The 17812-nt window shown below is 40.9% G+C and overlaps 2 protein-coding genes across 4 annotated transcripts; both read left to right on the forward strand.

Annotated features, from left to right (window-relative positions):
• The first annotated feature begins 3114 nt into the window (after positions 1-3114).
• On the forward strand, positions 3115-14920 carry letm2 (leucine zipper-EF-hand containing transmembrane protein 2). 2 transcript variants are annotated; one of them, XM_034596061.1, is made up of 11 exons: positions 3115-3392; positions 4249-4317; positions 5566-6112; positions 8078-8221; positions 9322-9465; positions 9674-9877; positions 10229-10348; positions 10568-10687; positions 10955-11056; positions 11748-11816; positions 12571-14920. In XM_034596061.1, the coding sequence occupies exons 2-11, from the start codon at positions 4271-4273 to the stop codon at positions 12625-12627; spliced, it is 1554 nt and encodes a 517-aa protein (XP_034451952.1). In that variant the 5' UTR covers positions 3115-3392; positions 4249-4270; the 3' UTR covers positions 12628-14920. The 2 variants fall into 2 exon arrangements, with proteins under 2 accessions (XP_034451952.1, XP_034451953.1); XM_034596062.1 differs by having other exon boundaries at positions 10958-11056.
• A 549-nt stretch (positions 14921-15469) lies between these two features.
• LOC117767389 lies at positions 15470-17682 on the forward strand. 2 transcript variants are annotated; one of them, XM_034594974.1, is made up of 3 exons: positions 15470-15558; positions 16333-16550; positions 16599-17682. In XM_034594974.1, the coding sequence occupies exons 2-3, from the start codon at positions 16340-16342 to the stop codon at positions 17606-17608; spliced, it is 1221 nt and encodes a 406-aa protein (XP_034450865.1). In that variant the 5' UTR covers positions 15470-15558; positions 16333-16339; the 3' UTR covers positions 17609-17682. The 2 variants fall into 2 exon arrangements, with proteins under 2 accessions (XP_034450865.1, XP_034450864.1); XM_034594973.1 differs by having other exon boundaries at positions 16333-17682.
• Positions 17683-17812: the final 130 nt, after the last annotated feature.

A 17812-nucleotide genomic window follows, 5' to 3' on the forward strand; every position in this document is an offset into this window, starting at 1 on the left:
GGTTTAACAAAGGTATCATTGTTTCTAGTCCTAATCCCAAAGATCCAGACCGAATTGAGGAGGTCACCAGGAAGTATAGTGTATGTGTGTGTAGTATTGTGTCAAATGTAACAATAATCATAATAACCATAATATTTAATCATTATGTATACTGGTTTTCCTCTGGTTTAACAGAGGTATCATGGTTTCTAGTCCTAATCTCACAGATACCGATTGAACTGAGGAGGTCACCAGGAAGTGTAGTGTCTGTGTGTGTAGTATTGTGTCAAATCTAATAATAATCATAATAATAATAATTATACATCATAATTTATCCTAATGTTTCTTCTGATTTAACAAAAGCCTGATTTCTAGTCCTAATCCCAGAGATCCAGGCTGAACTGAACAGGTCATCAGGAAGTGTAGTGTATGTGTGTGTAGTATTGTGTGAAATGTAATAATAATAATCATAATAATCATAATTATACATCACAATGTATCCTAATGTTTGTCTGATTTAACAAAAGCCTGGTATCTAGTCCTAATCTCACAGATCCAGACTGAATTGAAGAGGTCATAAGGAAGTGTAGTGTACGTGTGTAGTATTGTGTCAAATGTAATAATAATCATAATAATAATGTATCCTAATTTTCCTCTGGGATAACAGAAGTATCATGGTATCTAGTCCAGGCCTAATCCCACAGATCCAGACTGAATTGAGCAGGTCAACAGAAACAGGGTGTGTATTTAATGTGTGGTATTGTGTAAAATATAATGACAAAAATGATAAAATACTACTAATAATAAACTTTGTTTCTATAGCGTCTTTCAAAACCAGCATTACAAGATGCTTCACTGAGTAAAATATAAGTGCAAAGTCAGCAAATCATACCAAAGCCAACATTTGATTCTCTGACCAATAGAAACTAAAGTTCAGCTTGCACTGGTGTGGTTTGTTCTCTACATGTAAGAAGTCTTGCTGCTGTTTTCAACTGTAGACGGACTGAACTGGTGCTTCATTGAGGCCGGTGAAACCATGTTTTCTGACTTGGTTCTTCACTGATAATCCAGAAATGAACTCTGGACCAGAATTTGCTCCTGAACAACATCTCAGGCAAAAAACTGAAAACATTTCAAAATGAAATCAAACAAGCGTCATCGGTTTACATACGAATTGTGTAATTCATTTAGAAGAAGTGTGCGGGGGAAACAAATCTAAGTCACACCTACTCCAAAGAGAAAAGGGAAATGCATGTGATGGAGGGGGATACCCAGAAAAAGGCAAAAAGTGGATTTTTAGACTCAGTGTGGATAAAGGCTGTGAGCAGTATTGAATAACTGTTGTTTTTTCTTCCCACTCTGATGCAGATGTTTTTGGCACCAGAGTTCCTGGCTGAGTTTTCTACGCCTCCTCGCGTGATCTGAAGCCAAGAGGAGGGCAAATATTAAAAACAAAACTCTCACTGTGTCTCTCTTCCCTCGGACCACAAATGTTGTAGGCAGCCAACAGCAGGGGCGGACAAATATCAGCCTGGGGACCATATCGAAACATCCAACAACAACATTCAGTCCCACGAAGAAAGATGAATTAATCAAACACTTCTTTAAAAACAATTATGATAAAAAGAGAGCATTATAACCTTCGAGAAAGCAACTGTAGCCCTGTTAGCTCTCATTCAATAGTGGAAAAACTGCATCTGCATTCAAATACAATCCTAAAACAAACTGAAACACTATAACATACTCAAAAATAAAACATTTCAACAAATACAACATCCACAACACTCATGGATCATCACTGTGAAATGTGAAGGGCCACTGGTTCCATATGTGTTTTCCCAGTTCAGAAGTCCTGATTTGGAAACATGTATTTCTGTTTTTTCAATATCAATATGTTAAATTTGTCTTAATACAGAGACACAGGACTCATATTATTAAAAAATGGCTAAAGGTCCCCCAGCCCTCTTATGTCAGATTATATCTTTACATTCTGTGTCTCTTTGGGGTTGTTTTGCATCTGTTTGTGGCCATTTTGTGTCTCTGTTGTCATTTTGCCTGTATTTATGTTTGTTTTATGTCTCTTTTGGAGTATTTAGTGTTTCTTTGTTGTCATTTTCAATGTCACTATGATAGTTTTTTCCTCTTTTAAGGATTGTTTTGTGTCTAGTGTTTTGCTTATCTGGTCACTTTGTGTCTCTTTATAGTGGTGTTGTGTCATTCTGTAGTCATTTTGTGTTGCTTTATGATCATTCTGCATCTCTTTATGGTCCTTTTTTGTTTGTTTGTAGTCATTTTGTGGTCTTTTTTGTCTCCTTGTGGTTATTTTAATCGTAATTATTTTGCATCTGTAGTTTCTCTCTGTCTCTTTGTAGTTTTCTTTCTTCTCTATATTTCCCTGTAGTGAGACTAACAAAAGATACTCTTATCTATGTCAAATTGTGTGTCTGTGCCTGTTTTGCATGTCTGGTCGAAGTAAACACAGGGTCAACAGTACAATGAAAGGTGTGCAATCCAGTCACTGTACATATTCTCACACTACACATATTGTTCTAGTTTGTATATATAAGTATTATTATCCTTACACTTTAGTATATTGCATGTTACTTATCATTACTTACTGATGCCTATTTTTGACTCTTGCTGCTGTAATATTCAAATGTCCCCATTGTGGTACCAATTCTGGATTCTCTTATCTCATCTTATAGTTATTGCACCTTGTGTGTATCCGTTGTTGCACATTTCAGCATTTGTTGCCAGTATTTGTCATTATAATCATGTAATTGTGTTTTTATTCCCATTGGAATAATATCCCATCACATTGTGAGTATGTTGGTGATCATTTTGTGTCATTGCAGCTGTTTTTTCTCCTTCGTGATCGTGTTTCTGTGGCTCTTGGTGTTTCGTTGTGCACATGTGATCATTTAACTGGACTCTGTGAGTCTTTCATTTGCAAACGCTCCCATGTTGAAGACGCTCCCGGCAGAACTAACAGCAGGTAACTGTCTGAATTGAGGTTCACACCCACTTGTGTGAGAAGTAGGTGGAGTTTCTTTATTTATTTTTTTCAAACCCCCCATGTGACTGCTCTGCCTGTGATCGGATGATCTCTGATGGCTCCGCGCAGCTCCTCCGCGCATGTGCAGCGGAACCTGACCTTCCAGTGCAGCTGCCTGCGAAGGCTGCGCACACCGAGCGGACTCCAACACGACAGGTTTCAGGATCGGCGCTGGACACCATGAACCCTCCGTAAATGGGTTTATCCCCACCTCGGTCGTTACTCTCGTCGCTCACGTTTCCCTCGGCCGGTTGTTGTGGATGGATCACGGTGTTTACGCCTCACCGAGAAGCCTCACTACGCCCAGTCAGCAGCAGCAGCAGCAGCGGCAGCCATAGCTGGGTCCTCGACGCTGGAGGTGCGTGAGCTGCCATTTTCACTGGTTAGCTTTTAGCCAACAGCAGGCTAAGCTAAGCTAACGGGCTAAGCTAGGCTAGTAATGCAGCTGCGAGCGTGATGCTAATTTAGCACCGGTAACATGCAATGTGTTTCGTGTTTTGTTTGTGGGTAGACTCTCTACTGCCTCCCCCCCCTGGTTTGGGATCGCTTGGACCGTGTTGATGTAGCAGCTACACGGTTAGCTTGAGTCAGTGGAAAAACACCGAAACGCTGCGGGTTTCCTCCCCGAGTTTAGCCTCAAGTTGCGTCTGTTTAAAAGTCTCCCGTGTTATCGTTTACTGAACCTAAGCATGGAGGCTTGTGTAATGTTTGTGTGTGTGTTTGTGTGCAACGAAGCCGATGCACGTCACTGATGAGTAATTCACGTGTCATGCTAGTAGTCAATGTGTTGTTACGTAATGGTAACTTGTACCGGTCATAATGTTAATTGCTAGTATGACATGATTCTGGATTATGTGGGTTATAAACGATCTTGAACTGTCAAAAGTAACAAATCGTTAAATCTAATGAATACTAGCTTGTTGACATTTAGCTTGAATCATTAACAAGAACTGTTGTCATTCACAAACTAATTTCCAGATACAAATATTCGATCTCCACTCATCCAGATGGATCAGTCTTCACACTGGTGTAGATTTGAGGAACAGGGCCTTGTTGTGCACATGCTAATGTTTTGTATTATTGTCTCACGCGGAGAACTTGCGGATCCTGAGCTCAGCAGCGCAGCGTCTGTATTTTTCCAGTTCGCGTGTAGCAGCCCCATGTGAATGAACTGTCATTTGACACCTGTCTCCTTCTCCATGTGTTTTTAACAGAATCCTGTAATCTTGCCCCACAATGGCGGTCTTCAGTCACCAGGTGATCGTGGCAGTCACTAGATCAAGGTTAGTAAGCAACGCATTGCCCGCACCTGTCTGCATGTAAGGAGAGCTCTAGCCACGCAGAGCAGGCCGGGGCACACTGACAAAATGTACAAATAGTTCTCTGCATAAAGTTCAGTGAAGGCAATTACAGGGGAGGGGAATCAAAAGCACAGGGTGTCTCTTTTTACATTGTGATTGTTGCCGTGAGACCTTTTGACTCCAGTCACACACATAGGATCAGAGATTGGGCCACTAGAGTCGGACATGTACAGTGAAACAACCCAAAAGCTCAGTTTGTTTAAGTAGCAGCTGTTTCTCTTCTCTGACCTCACCAGTACGTTCAGACAGCAGTTTATTTGTATTCTGTGTTTTAGGTCAACTCTTCTGAGGTTGTGTTTGAATGTACTGCTGTCCTGTATTAGAGTGTTAGGATACAGGTGGACATGTTTTCATGAGAAAGAAGCTTTGGCCTAAAACAAGATTTGTCAGTGTACAAAACGTACTTGTTATTAGAGCCCAACCAGTCTGCAGATAATATCGGCTGATAAGAGCTTTTCACAAACGTCAGTATCAGCATTTACGTTTGCTGATATGAAAGTTGTATTTCACAGAATAATGCATTCCAGGAAGGATTCACATTTTTCATAAAAAAGTGTTTATCTTGTTAATTCAAGTTCTACACTTTGTATTTGTTTTCTTTTTAATTATAGTTATTTACAATAAAGGTTTTGGGTAAACTGTAAAATATATAGACATAATTACATTTCTTTGTAATAAGGGTTTGGTGATGACATCTTAGGACTCATTGCTATTTTTTTTTAAAATACATTTATCAGCCAATATATTGGTATTGAAAATAATTTTGGTAATGGCATCAACCCCCAAGACTCCATATCCGTCTGTTTCTACTTCTCTTAGATATATAGACATTTATATAGAGTTTTTTAGCACTTATAACAGTGACTTTTGGAAATGGAACTGGTAATAACACCATTTATCTGAACCCTAGATGTTGTCTGTTAAATATCTTGTTTTGTCCAAGCTATACACTAATCTATAGAGATGACTTGGAAACATGGAAAGTTCTGAACAAAATATTTAACCTTTTCTATTAACTGATGCATTAATTATCAAAACTGTCACTGTGCATTTTTGATCAACTTGTCAGGTAATCAGATACATATGGGAGTATGTATGTGCATGTTTTCTGGTGTTTTCTTGCAGAATATGAAGTAATATCTAACCAGTTTTTCTTGCCTCTGTCAACAGGGGATCATATTTGTTGTCCAAGAGGAACAGCTGCTCCTCTCTGTCTTCCAAAGCTTATCTCCACATAGACCCTCCTCGCCACCTCTTGTCCTCATTCCCACTCAGGCATTCCCGCTATGGCTACCCCCACTGTTACCGAGGCCACGCCCTCGGACGTGGCCACAGCTCCGCCCTGCTCGCCCGCTCGCTACACAGCTCAGGTTTTTGGCTCCAGGATATAAAACAGGAGGACACTAAGGCCCCATTAGCTGCTGACCAGGATGCTTCTTCTGGGACGAAAAAGGACCCTGTGTCCACTGCTCCCCAGACTCAGCCCCCATCAGCTCCCACTCCAGCATCCGCCACCGCCACCACCACCACAGCGGCTACTGCTCCTCCCGTGCAGGAGAAGGCGGTCGCGAAAAAGTCTCTGTATCAGAGGATTGTGGATGAGTTGAAGCATTACTACAATGGCTTCCGGTTACTTGGGATTGACATTAACATAGCAGGGACGATGGTGTGGAGTCTGTTACATGGACAACTGCTCTCACGCAGGGAGAGGAGAAGGGTAAGAGAAGTTTAATGTTTATTATGGGGTGTGATTATTCAGTATTTTTCATTTTACAGGGTTTATTTTCTCTTAAGCTTTGAACTGCAGTGCCAAGCAGGGCTGTGTGATATGAGCAAAATCTCATATCCTGATATACAGTAGGTCATTTAATTTCCAGACAGCTCCATGTAGCATTTGCTCTGTACATTTGATAAATAAACAGTTTATATAAATACTGGCACCAACCCATTAAGCTCAGGGTCATGAACTTTAAAGATTTTACGACAGCAGCTGTTCTCTCCATCCATCTTCATGATTTGTTGCCATATGATGAGCCAGAGGCAAAACCCTCTTGCAACATCTGAGTCAAGGTTTTGTTTTGAGCTCTCCACTTGTGTGGCCCTCATCTGTCGACTCTCTCTGTGGTGTTTGACATGATTCTTGCATAGATGTTAAAGTAGGTGAGTGGTGTTTGAGTTTGTTGTGGGGACTGATCTGCAGCACTTTTTGTTGACACTGTCTGGGAGTTGTTTATTCAACCATTATGTTTATTATGGAGGTTAGTGTTGTACTGCAGTGTTTCACGTGAATTATCCTAGAGACTGTGGTGGCCAACCATTGTCTAATTTATCCTCCCACAGATGCCTGACCAATAAAAAAAAAAAAAACTGCAAACAGTAATATAAAGGATCTCTAAGTTGGTGTTTTGTGCTGATACTTCCTGTTGGAGCTGTGTAAACGGCTGATGCACTGCTGTTACACTCACCCGCTTGTTTTCACACAAACACATTTACCCGTCTGTTATAGTCAGACTGGCCATTGGCAGCATCAGCGGGCCATTCCCTGCAGCACTACTCATCCCAACACTGGTAGTTTCCACAGTAGCTGTGTGCGTGCCATGATGGGCATGTAGTTCTCAGCCGACTTGCAGACCGTAGCTTAACACCCTCTTATTATATATACTCATACATTATTTAGAAATGTGTTTCCAATTCTTTCTTGCACTCATGTATGTAAAAAGGGTGTAAAAATGATGCAAGTGTTCCTTGTGAATGTTTCACACCCTTGACTGTCAATAAGGAATGTACACATTATGTCCCAGAGCTCATAAAAATGTGAGTAAGAGCAGGTAACTAGTTGTGTCTGGAATTGTTTGAATAGACCTTTCTGTAAATTATTATTCAGGATTAAGCAGTGTGTTCAGTGTGTTCCATCAGCAGACTAGTTTTCTGTTCTCTGAACAAAGCCACAGATCTGGGATTTAAGATGCGCACACTTTAGATTCCCTGTTTGATCTGCCTGGGTCTTTTAAATGGTGGAAGCTGATATCGGCTGGTTTAATTCTGAATGATCTCCACTATACATTTTCCAACTGGGAAGTAAGACTTCAATTGTGATGGATCGTGATCGTGTGTTTTATAAAAATGTGTATGTTTTGGGGAAAGATCACCCACTTTTAAATGAAATATACATAAAATTGAATAGTTATTAGATCCTAACAGATTCTGGGACACCAATATAATATTCTTTAAACATGGTTGATAGATATTTCAAATGTGCTGAGTGTTACACATCTCCTGGTGGTTCAGCTGTAGCTTCTATTTATTTATTTTAATTCACACAATTAATCCCTGTACTGTTTAGTTGCTTTTAGAAAAAGCTGCTGAGCAGCTCCACTGTAAGTGATTGTAAACTGGTCAAACGCTGCCTGGTCAAACGCTAAGACAGTGGTAGCTCATTGAAAAAGGTCAAACTCTTACAGTACATGTCACTGACTGACTGATTGAGGTTTTGGTGCATGCAGGCAGGCTCAGTGATTCAAGCTGTGCACATGCCATGGTAAAATTATATTTGGGCTATTTTAGATGAGGACTGGCAGATCTTCAGGGCTTGTGTAATGGATCTTACAGACTTGGGCAGTGGCAGCACTGCCCCGGTGTGAATACTGGCTCACGTGCATTGTTATTGTTTTTGTGTTTACAGCTGTTGAGGACCTGTGCTGACCTGTTCCGTCTGGTGCCATTCATTTTGTTTATCATCGTTCCTTTCATGGAGTTTCTTCTGCCCGTATTCCTGAAACTCTTCCCAGAGATGTTGCCCTCCACCTTTGAGACGGAATCCAAAAAGGCATGTGGATATGTACACACACACACACACACACACACACACACACACACACACACACACACACACACACACACACAGGCTCCTGAACGACAGGGTTCATGATTATGTAACTCGTCAGGAGTGCCTGTGGCTGCTTTACTAAGAACCTTTGGCCGTGCAAGCAGCTGACTTTGTCTTATCGTGGCAATTGACTTACAGATCCGTGATGTGAATAACCTGCAAAAATGCGTAACAAAGCTTTATAAACACTGGATCTAATCCTTTAAAAACGTATTGATTGGGCAGTTGTATCTGTAATTATAATAACTTCATGATCATATAGTAATTATGTATTTTTAAATGTTACATTTACTGTAAACAGCAGGTTTCTGTACTTGGTCTAGTCGGCCTGTCAGATGTGATGTTCCCTGGCCGGACTGGAGCACGGCTGAGTGATTCACAGATATGCTTTCATGCTCCTGGTCAACACAGAGGTGTCCAGCCCCTTTGCATTTGAAGCTTAAAATAGCAGCCCGTTGTGATACTAGATTATAATACAGTGGTGAAAACAAAGCAGAAGATACCAGAGAGAAATGTCAGTTATATATTGTAATTTAGTGTCTATTGTATGAATTCTATTAGGAAATGTATGTGGTCCTCTTTCGTTAATGGTTGTTACATGACTTATAACTGCATTCTTATTAACAATATCTAAAATATGAATATTTTAGTTGTATTTTTTATAATAATTAAGTTTTTATTTGTTGCCTTTCTATTAAAAAAAATCATATAAACACAACAGTATATGTATGTCTGTGCTACACACGAAGGAAAACGAACAATATTCCTGACAACCTGCAATTCAAACAAATTTAATCATATTTCTACTTTAATTTTTGACTATCTGCAGTTGCCCACAGGTTTTGGTACATGACTGCTCAGGCAGTGACTGCATATTTGAAATGCCACATTTAAAACGTGTTATATCGAACCACAGAGGATATGTAATAAACACAATGTATTGAGGTTGTGAAGCCAGTGAGTACATCACACTGTTGCTGTATGTGAACTACAGTATATTGTTAAAGCTAACCTGCATCTCCTCTCCCCTCTTCCTGCAGGAGGAGAAGCAGAAGAAGGGTCTGGCTGCGAAGCTCGAACTGGCCAAGTTTCTCCAAGAGACCATCGCTGAGATGGCCCGAAGAAACAAGGCTAAAGCTCAGACAGATGATGAAACCCAGCGCTTCTCCACATACGTTCAAAAGGTAAAATACAGCCAGCAACAGTCGAAAACCTGCATGTTGAGTTCACTGTCACAGAAAACTAAGAAACTAGAAAATAGTTCTGTTTTCTTGAAAATAATGACTTAAACAATTAATTAATTCTAAAACTGTAACCAGTTGGTTAACCATGGCTACATGATCAGGATGGTTTCATTGCTTCAAGTCAGTGACATCTGTGCGTCCCCGTCAGGTCCGAGGCACAGGCGAGCAGCCCACCACGAAGGACATTGTCCGGTTTTCGAAGCTGTTTGAGGACGAACTGACGCTGGAGCACCTGGAGCGCCCCCAGTTGGTGGCTCTGTGCAAACTGCTGGAGCTGCAGCCCATCGGCACCAACAACTTGCTGCGTTTTCAGCTGATGATGCAGCTCAGGACCATCAAAGCAGACGATGAGGTGAGACAAAGGACAAGAAGTACACAAAGCCTCTGAAACTATGAAGTGTCACACCATCCCATTTTGTTTTGTTTTCTTTACAGCTGCTATTTATTGTCACAAGTGGACCAGTTTTAAGAATTGTGTCTATCTTTCAGGCAAACATACTTTAGAAGTCCATTCATGCAAATATGTTGTAACACTTTGTGCTGTCGACTAGTTCACCACTTTAAAGAAAGAACAGTGGTTCACCTCTGCTGTCCTCTTAATTAGTTTATTTCAGATAAAGAGCCATGGCAGTCCCTCCTGATGTGAAGCTTTTGTCCCACTTGTGCCACATTTTTTAACTTCCCTCTCCTCATGTCTTCACAGATGATTGCAGCAGAAGGCGTGCCAGCTATGAGTGTGTCAGAACTACAGGCAGCGTGTCGTAGTCGTGGGATGAGGTCTCTGGGTCTCACCACCGATCAGCTACGTCTGCAGATTCAGCAGGTGAGCAACTGAATTATGCAATTTCTTTTTTCAGCGAACCAAAAGCTGTTGGACCAGTGACGACCTCTGTGTCTTAACAAAGGATAAATACGATTAAAACAAATCAATGTCTTTTAAATGTACCAGCAGGCATGGTTGCAAAATATGCCAAGTTAAAGAGGCAAACCTCTTATGTCTTGTTGATGATCTCCTTAAGTAAATGTTCTTCTCGTCCATCAGTGGCTGGACCTGCACCTGAAGGAGAATGTTCCTCCGTCACTGCTGCTGCTCTCCAGAGCCATGTACCTGACTGACCTCAAACCAAAACCCCCCGTCATCCCACCTGTTCCTAAACTAGAGGTTTGAACTTTACAATGTACTTCAAATCTTACAAACCTCTGCACATTCCCTCATGTACAGATTAGAGAAACTTGTACCCAGATTAACATTCCAGCTCGGAAGTAACTGGTACACCTCTTACTGTTGTATGCTCTGTGTTTGCTCTCCTTACCAAAAGCTGTTTCATAACTACGTTGTTTCTTGACCTGTCACTTAATTAGTAATGACTATTTTCATTCGTTTATTAATGGGTTAGTCTTCTTATCAGATGTTTTGTTGTTATTTTTGCAGAAAGCTACTCCTGCTCCTGTGGAGATCACAGGAACAAGCTCAGCCTCAGTCAGTGCGGACATGTTGGCCGACCCTGCTCTCATCATCAAAGACAGATCGGTCAGTGCTCTCCTCAAACACAGCAGAGTGAGAGGAGTTTAGATGGTGGAGGGGAAACTTCAGAACTGCAGTAAAGAATAGATTTCTGCCATAACAGTAGATGTACTTTTCATATGAGAGCAAGTGAACAGCTGTTTCTAATCACAGTGGAGACCTGAGGTATTTTCATATACCCAGACTCATACCAGATTTATTAAATTCATGAAACACGGACGTATACAAAACGTTTTCTCAATCACTGATCTGAGCTGTTCTTTGTTTATTTTGGAAAACTTGGTTGAGGAAATTCTCCAGATTCTTTAAGGAATAGTTCTGCATGTAGGGAATTACATTTATTTGCTTTCTTTATTGTTTCTTTTTCTCGTTGTTTTACAAAGCTAAGATAACAGGTTTGCTTCCAGTAGCTCCCTATAGAGTATCAAGCTATCAAACTGTTAAACGTTTCCCAACAAACCAAATACATAAAAACTAACCATTGACGATTAATCATCTGGTGATTTTATTAATTTATTAATTTATTTATTATCAACTGGATTGTTTGAAATTAACGAACGAATCAATATAAAATTTGGATGATATTCATCCATTATTATTTATTTACATACAAGAAAGTCTTGAGGGGGAGTTTGTGTAGAAGAACCATAAAATCCTGCAGGACTCTTCCATGTTAATAACTTGTGAATCTTTGCAGGTGGAGGAGTTGAGGGACAAGGCTCCTGTGGTCTCAGACAAACCACTGACCGCTGCTGAAGTCCTTCAGGTGAGCACCCACTGTTCTTTATCTGTTGCCCACAGAAACCAGTGAGGGATTTACTGATTCAGAATCCAGTTAGTTCTTCCTGGCCGTGATCTTCCTAATGTGCTAAACTCTCACGGAAGCTATTCCTGGGGACATTAAGCACTCCCATACAATGGGTTATGTACAGAAACCGGTTGGGAACCTGTTTAGTAATCTATCCATGCAGAATAAATATGTAAGAAATGTGTTTTGACAGAGTCACACTCACAAATGCAGAAAGTGTTGGCCAGATAGGAACTGATCATCAGCAAGTTACTGTGTGAGGATTTAAAAATAGCTGTTAAATATAGACCTGTCAGTGACTTTCTTTTTTATATAAACCAACCATCATCTTCTTTTAAAGAGATACTGCATGACATCAAATAACATTTAAAGTCTGTTGCCATGGTTTTTCTAAAAAGGTATTTTATTCACTCTTCCTCACTCAGTTCTTTATCTGACTGACACTTTTATGTCTTTGTCATTTCTTTTAAACGTCCATTCCTCATATTAGGGTGTGTTTCTTTCTCAGATATAAGGCTGAAGACAAAGACTTAAATTGGTCAAATACATTTTAAAATACTAAAATTTTCTGTCAAGTAGCATCCAAATTCTGTCCTCTGAGAGACATGAGGGTTTGTATATTATCCCACTGTGCAGAACACCCCTGACTGTTTTTCAACGTGAAATTCTGCATATTGTGGTTAAACTAAGCCACGTGACGTTTGTCCCACAGGCTAAAGCAGCGACAGAGGTTTCCCAGAAGAGCAAGATGAGTGCCAACGGTGTGTAAAGAGGAGCGGGAGCCTCAGGACTGAAGGAGAGATGGACTTGCTCAGACCGGTGTCCTCAGGGAGGGGGAGTGATGGTGCCATTAACAGTTTATATTTCAGCAGACCTCAATTAATTTAAAGCTCCTCTGTAAAATACCTCTCATTCAAGCGTCTCTGACAAACAGCAGATGAAACAACTCATCCAGGAGTCACATTGGCTTCTCATCACTCTCACTGTTAACACAAGGAAAGATCTGCTTCGCCTCAGCAGCGGCTTCTTCATACCCTCAACCATCTATTTTCACGTTTGTGCAGTCCGTTCTCCGTCACTGTCCATTAGAGACAAACCAGCCGGAAATTTCACTGGACTCAGCCCACTGATGTTATGAGTTTGTTTGACTTAATGTCCAAGGAGGGACGTTCAAACTGCCCATGGCTGATCCTGGTCAGTTGTCTTGCTTGATTGTGTCTCCTTGGGGTCTAGTGGGTCTCCTCTTCATCCTCTTCTTCCTCCTCCTCCTGTAAATTTGTAAATATCTTGTATATTTCCCCCGTCTTACATTGCAGCAGCTGCAGCTTTGTACAGTTTGCTATGAAAAGGCCTAATGTCTCTTCAAAATGTTTGGACAGTTTTTCTTTTAGCCGTTTTACTTTGTTTTTATTTGCAATTTTAACTCCTGTTCAGGACGAAAGAGAAGTTACCCGGGTTCTGCTGGACATTTCGGTTTAGTAGCTGTGTCCCAACGTCATGCTGAAGTAGACACTAAAAGACGGCACATTCTGAACCTGCAACTGTTCAGGCAGAATGTCATAATCTCATTTAGTCAGCAGGTGGAGCAGCTGATGCAGACTGGCCCTGCCTCTGAACATAGTGTAGTTTCTTGCTGCTTTAATTAGCAAATGAAGACAGGGATGTTATAAATAGAGGTGTCACTCCTTGAACTCAGAGGTGACTGTGGTAAAGTGAAGTCTGCTCCCACTGATAAACCACTGAACGGACAATCTGTCAAAAAAACAAACAAATAATGACACGTTTTATTTGCATATATGGTTTGTGTTTTTAATGTTATGATGCTAAGATTTCTCTAATCTAAAAAGAGTAAATGCTTGATGTTATCCATAAAGATAAACTACTAACGTGGGGGAGAAGCTCAAACCCTGAAGCCACACATGAGATTGTTATTTTTGTTGTTGTGGCACTAAAAGAGTTCAATGTGTAGCATTATGACTGATTCACCCGACTGTCCTCCTTCTTTAAGCTGTAATAATACACTATATGACCCTACAGGATTTATTGGAAGGTTTACCGCATAGATGTGTACTGTACAGAAACAGTTATGTGTGTGTTTGTAACCCACTCATTCCCCTTCATACATCTGACATCGGAGAAACTCATTTCGTCGCAGCTCGATGAAAGTTTGTGTCTCCACCATTTTTGCTCATTGCTATTTATCCATAGGCACCTCCCACAGGTGGAGGCCATAAATAAAAGGATCCTTCTTAAGCACACTGATGGCAAATGAAGATTAAAATAATTGGTTTTACATATGTGCCTAAGGTTAAAGGGCGATTGGGCTCGTGTTTGCATTTTTCATCAAAGAACCGATTCTCTCTTATTTTGTCAGTTTGCACTTTGATCATTCGCCTCAGTGAGTTTAAAAGCGCCCTGTTGCACATTTTTTTCTTGAGTGGAATGTCTCCTTTTCCCATTTGACCCAATTTTCAATCCAAATCCAAATTATTTCCTTATAATCGCCAGTGTTGATGCTGATGGAAAAACATTTTCAGTCAGATCTCCACTCGTGGTGTGAAGGAGATCAAGAAAATAAATTTTTAAAAACGACGAGTTGCTTTATCTTTGTGTTTTCTGGATTCTGATTACTCCCGAGGATTCTAGTGGATGTGAACTGATTCATGCAGCTTTTATAGCAGTTTTCTTTAGAAACAAATGGTGCTTTGTAAAGGGTGACTTAACACCAGGCTGAAAAGCAGGTTTTTTTTCCCCTTTACTTCTTCTGGTTGAAAGTTTCAGCTCAGTTTAACTTGTGACCACAGCCATCAGCACTCAGTGCATTTGACATCCATCTGGTTTTTAATTGTGGTCATAAAAACAAACCTGTAAGTAAACCAGTGAAGTCCCTGTGATCTAAAGGTGAGAAAAACTGGATTTTCAGCAGGTGTTGAGTTATTCTGAAACTGCACATGTCACCGACCGGTCGAGAAAGACGTCTCATGTTGTTGATCTGGAAGTTTTCCTGATTTGTTTGATGGCTGCAGTACTGTGTACTGCCTGATTAAAAGATTGTGCTGCAATGACACAAACGACAATGACTCTGTTTCATATTTTCGCTTTGACACCTATTGTGAAAAATTCTTACAGCAGTTATTGGACAGGAAGTATTATACAACTCATCTAATACTAAGTAACAGCACTAATGGAACAGTGTTTGTTTCCTTTTCATTCAGCAGCATCATATTGTTTGTTGATGTTTCGTGCTGGTGTCACAGATGTCACTGATTTTGATTCCACTGTGAGTGCGTATGTTTCTAAGTATATATGCATCTGTGTGTAAATATACATATAGAACTAGACCTGTAACAGTTGTAGTTAGTATTCAGATTAAATGATTAATTTACACATTTATAAAATATGCTTTGATTAAAAAGGCACCACCTTGACCAACTCCCTTTTAAAATCCAGTTACAACGCTTTGATAACATTACACTGACTGGGCCATTTTACATGGTCGTTACAATTTGTTGTTAGTACTTCTCTTCTTGTAATGGAGTATTTTTACCTCAATGTTGCTGCTACTTTAACTTAAATGAATCTCGCAGATACTTGACCCACTGAAGGGGCAGGAGGGGGAGTGGGGGCAGTTAAATTGTTTTTTAACCTACGTGATCTAAAGAAAGAAACAGCAGTGTTGGCGACGCACCGACAGCACAAGGTCAGTATGTAGCCATGTGTTTATGAGTATTCACTGTTCAGATCATTTGTCATGTACACAGCTTTTATCAGGGAAACTTTTTTCTGAAAATGTTTTAACAGTGAGTCATTAAAACCCTCACAGTTATTTTTATGAATGTTACTTTCTCTCAGTGATCGACCCTCAGCCTTAATGACGTCATGCATAAACACTACTTACTGTGTTTCTTTAGGTGGTCAGAGGCGTTTAAAGCGCAAAGCCTTGAAAACAACATGGATCACAAACATTTTGCTGCCGGCATTGAGCTCAGGCTGAAGAGTCTGTGCTATTTTAAACCCATCACCTATTTCAGACCCGTTGCTTCATGTTGAACCCATTGGCTAGAACAGGTGCTGCATGATGTAGTTCGATGTGTCAGACCTTTAACAAATGGTAATTTAATTGATTAGTTGATAGAAGAAAACACATTTTATTAACAATATAACTCTTTTTCATATGTGATAGTTTAATCGGGCCATGGGAACTCTGCGCGGGTGTTTGTCACTGCTTGTTCGTATAGGCCAAATGAATAATCAAGAAAATTCAGATTGTCTTGAATTTAATAGTTGTTATAATGCGTTCTATTTAAATTTCTTTTAATATAATGGTGTGTGTCAACAGTTCAGTAGAAATGTGCAAATTCATTTTTTTTCCACGATAGCTCTTTAGAACAAGAATGTTTTTTAATGATGTAATTATTTTTTCCTTCATATTTTCACTGTTCTCTTCGCATCTATTTCCCTGCCTCCTCTGCAGTGCAAACATGAAACTGACTGTGATCGCTGCATTATGCCTGTTTCTTCTTTTCAACATTCGTTTTTCCATGGCCAGGAAAAGAATAGGGCTTAATCTGTTTAAAAAGACTCCCAAAACAAAAACCAATGTGGACACCAAGTCCAAGGGTAAACAACAGTTCAACCAAGGAGGTTACCCCCAGCAGCCAGACAGACCTGGAGGCAATCCTTACCAAGGAGGTTACCCCCAGCAGCCAGACAGACCTGGAGGTTATCCTTACCAAGGAGGTCACCCCCAGCAGCCGGGAAACCCAGCAGGAAGCTATCCTGCACAGGGCTACCCATATGGAAGAGGTTATGGAGGGTATGGTGGTCATGGAGGGTATCCAGGTGGATACATGAACTACAACCCAAACAACAAAATCCCAAGCCCTCACTATGGAGGCAGCTTTGGATATGGGGGCCACGGCGTTGGGGGCGGCTCTCCCTTTTCCCACTCAGTTCAGGGGATGGGCGTTTATCCCCAAGATAGATCCAGAGGGTTTGGGCGCAGTGCAGTGATGGCAGCAGCTGGAGGCGCCATGGCAGGAATGGCCCTGGGCTACGGGCTGGGGAGGTTCCCTCGTCCTCACTTCAACTTCCATAGCCCCCAGGAGGAGTACTACTACAACCACTACATGTACAGGAGATATGGTGTCAGGTCTACTGATACCGATGACTATGGCAGAGACTACAGGTACAGCCAACCCCCTCAGACCTACGACAGCTTCATGGACTCGTGCATGAAGAGAACAGACCTTCTGCCGGTGGAGAATCGAAAGCCAAAACTCAACCCAGCTGCCACAACCACCATCCCAGTTACATCCACAGCCACCACAACAGCTGCTGCACCACATACTGGCATTGGCAGCAACACAACAGAGAGCAACAGCAGCACAGCAGAGAACACCTCGACCTCTTCACCTTCAACTCAAAGGCCTCTTGATGAATCTGAAGCCAAACCTGTGCCTCCAGTTCCACAGGCTCTCAGAAAAGCAGCTTCTGATGAGGATGATGATGAAGATACAGTCAGCATTGTGGAGATCGGCTACCCGGCACTGATCGGACAGATGAAGGCAAGGAGGTGTGTGGAGCTCTACATGGTTTACTCTGAAAAGTACTTGAAGAAAACGACAGAGCCTGGCGTCGATGATGGGGTGCAGGGACTGGAGATGTGCTTGCAAGGGTTTTTAGCTCTTGTCACCAGTACCATAGTGATGCTACTGAACAGCAATGTGCTAACAATGCTGCACCATTGAATTTTTGAATATACTTTTCCCTTCAGTTTTTGTGTTCTTTTTCTCTCTGTTGAGCTGTAATTGTAAAAATGATGGGTTCACAGAATGATTGAAAGATCCATCACAAAAAATGTTCAATGGTGTACTTTCCCAATGACCAGCAGGTGGAATCATCTGAGCTCTATGAGCAGCTGGAAGCTTTTCAGATTGACTGGAAATGGATAA

Source organism: Hippoglossus hippoglossus, chromosome 9 (assembly GCF_009819705.1).
Source record: "Hippoglossus hippoglossus isolate fHipHip1 chromosome 9, fHipHip1.pri, whole genome shotgun sequence".
In the NCBI taxonomy this organism is placed as follows: Eukaryota; Metazoa; Chordata; class Actinopteri; order Pleuronectiformes; family Pleuronectidae; genus Hippoglossus; species Hippoglossus hippoglossus.

What these genes read in the sequence shown, in the direction of transcription:
- letm2 (XM_034596061.1), top strand. Translation starts at nt 4,271, where the DNA reads ATGGCGGTCTTCAGTCACCAGGTGATCGTGGCAGTCACTAGATCAAG. An exon ending in CCATCAAAGCAGACGATGAG is followed by an intron (nt 9,878 to 10,228) that starts GTGAGACAAAGG and finishes ATGTCTTCACAG; the next exon opens with ATGATTGCAGCAGAAGGCGT. An exon ending in CCGCTGCTGAAGTCCTTCAG is followed by an intron (nt 11,817 to 12,570) that starts GTGAGCACCCAC and finishes TTTGTCCCACAG; the next exon opens with GCTAAAGCAGCGACAGAGGT.
- LOC117767389 (XM_034594973.1), top strand. Translation starts at nt 16,340, where the DNA reads ATGAAACTGACTGTGATCGCTGCATTATGCCTGTTTCTTCTTTTCAAC.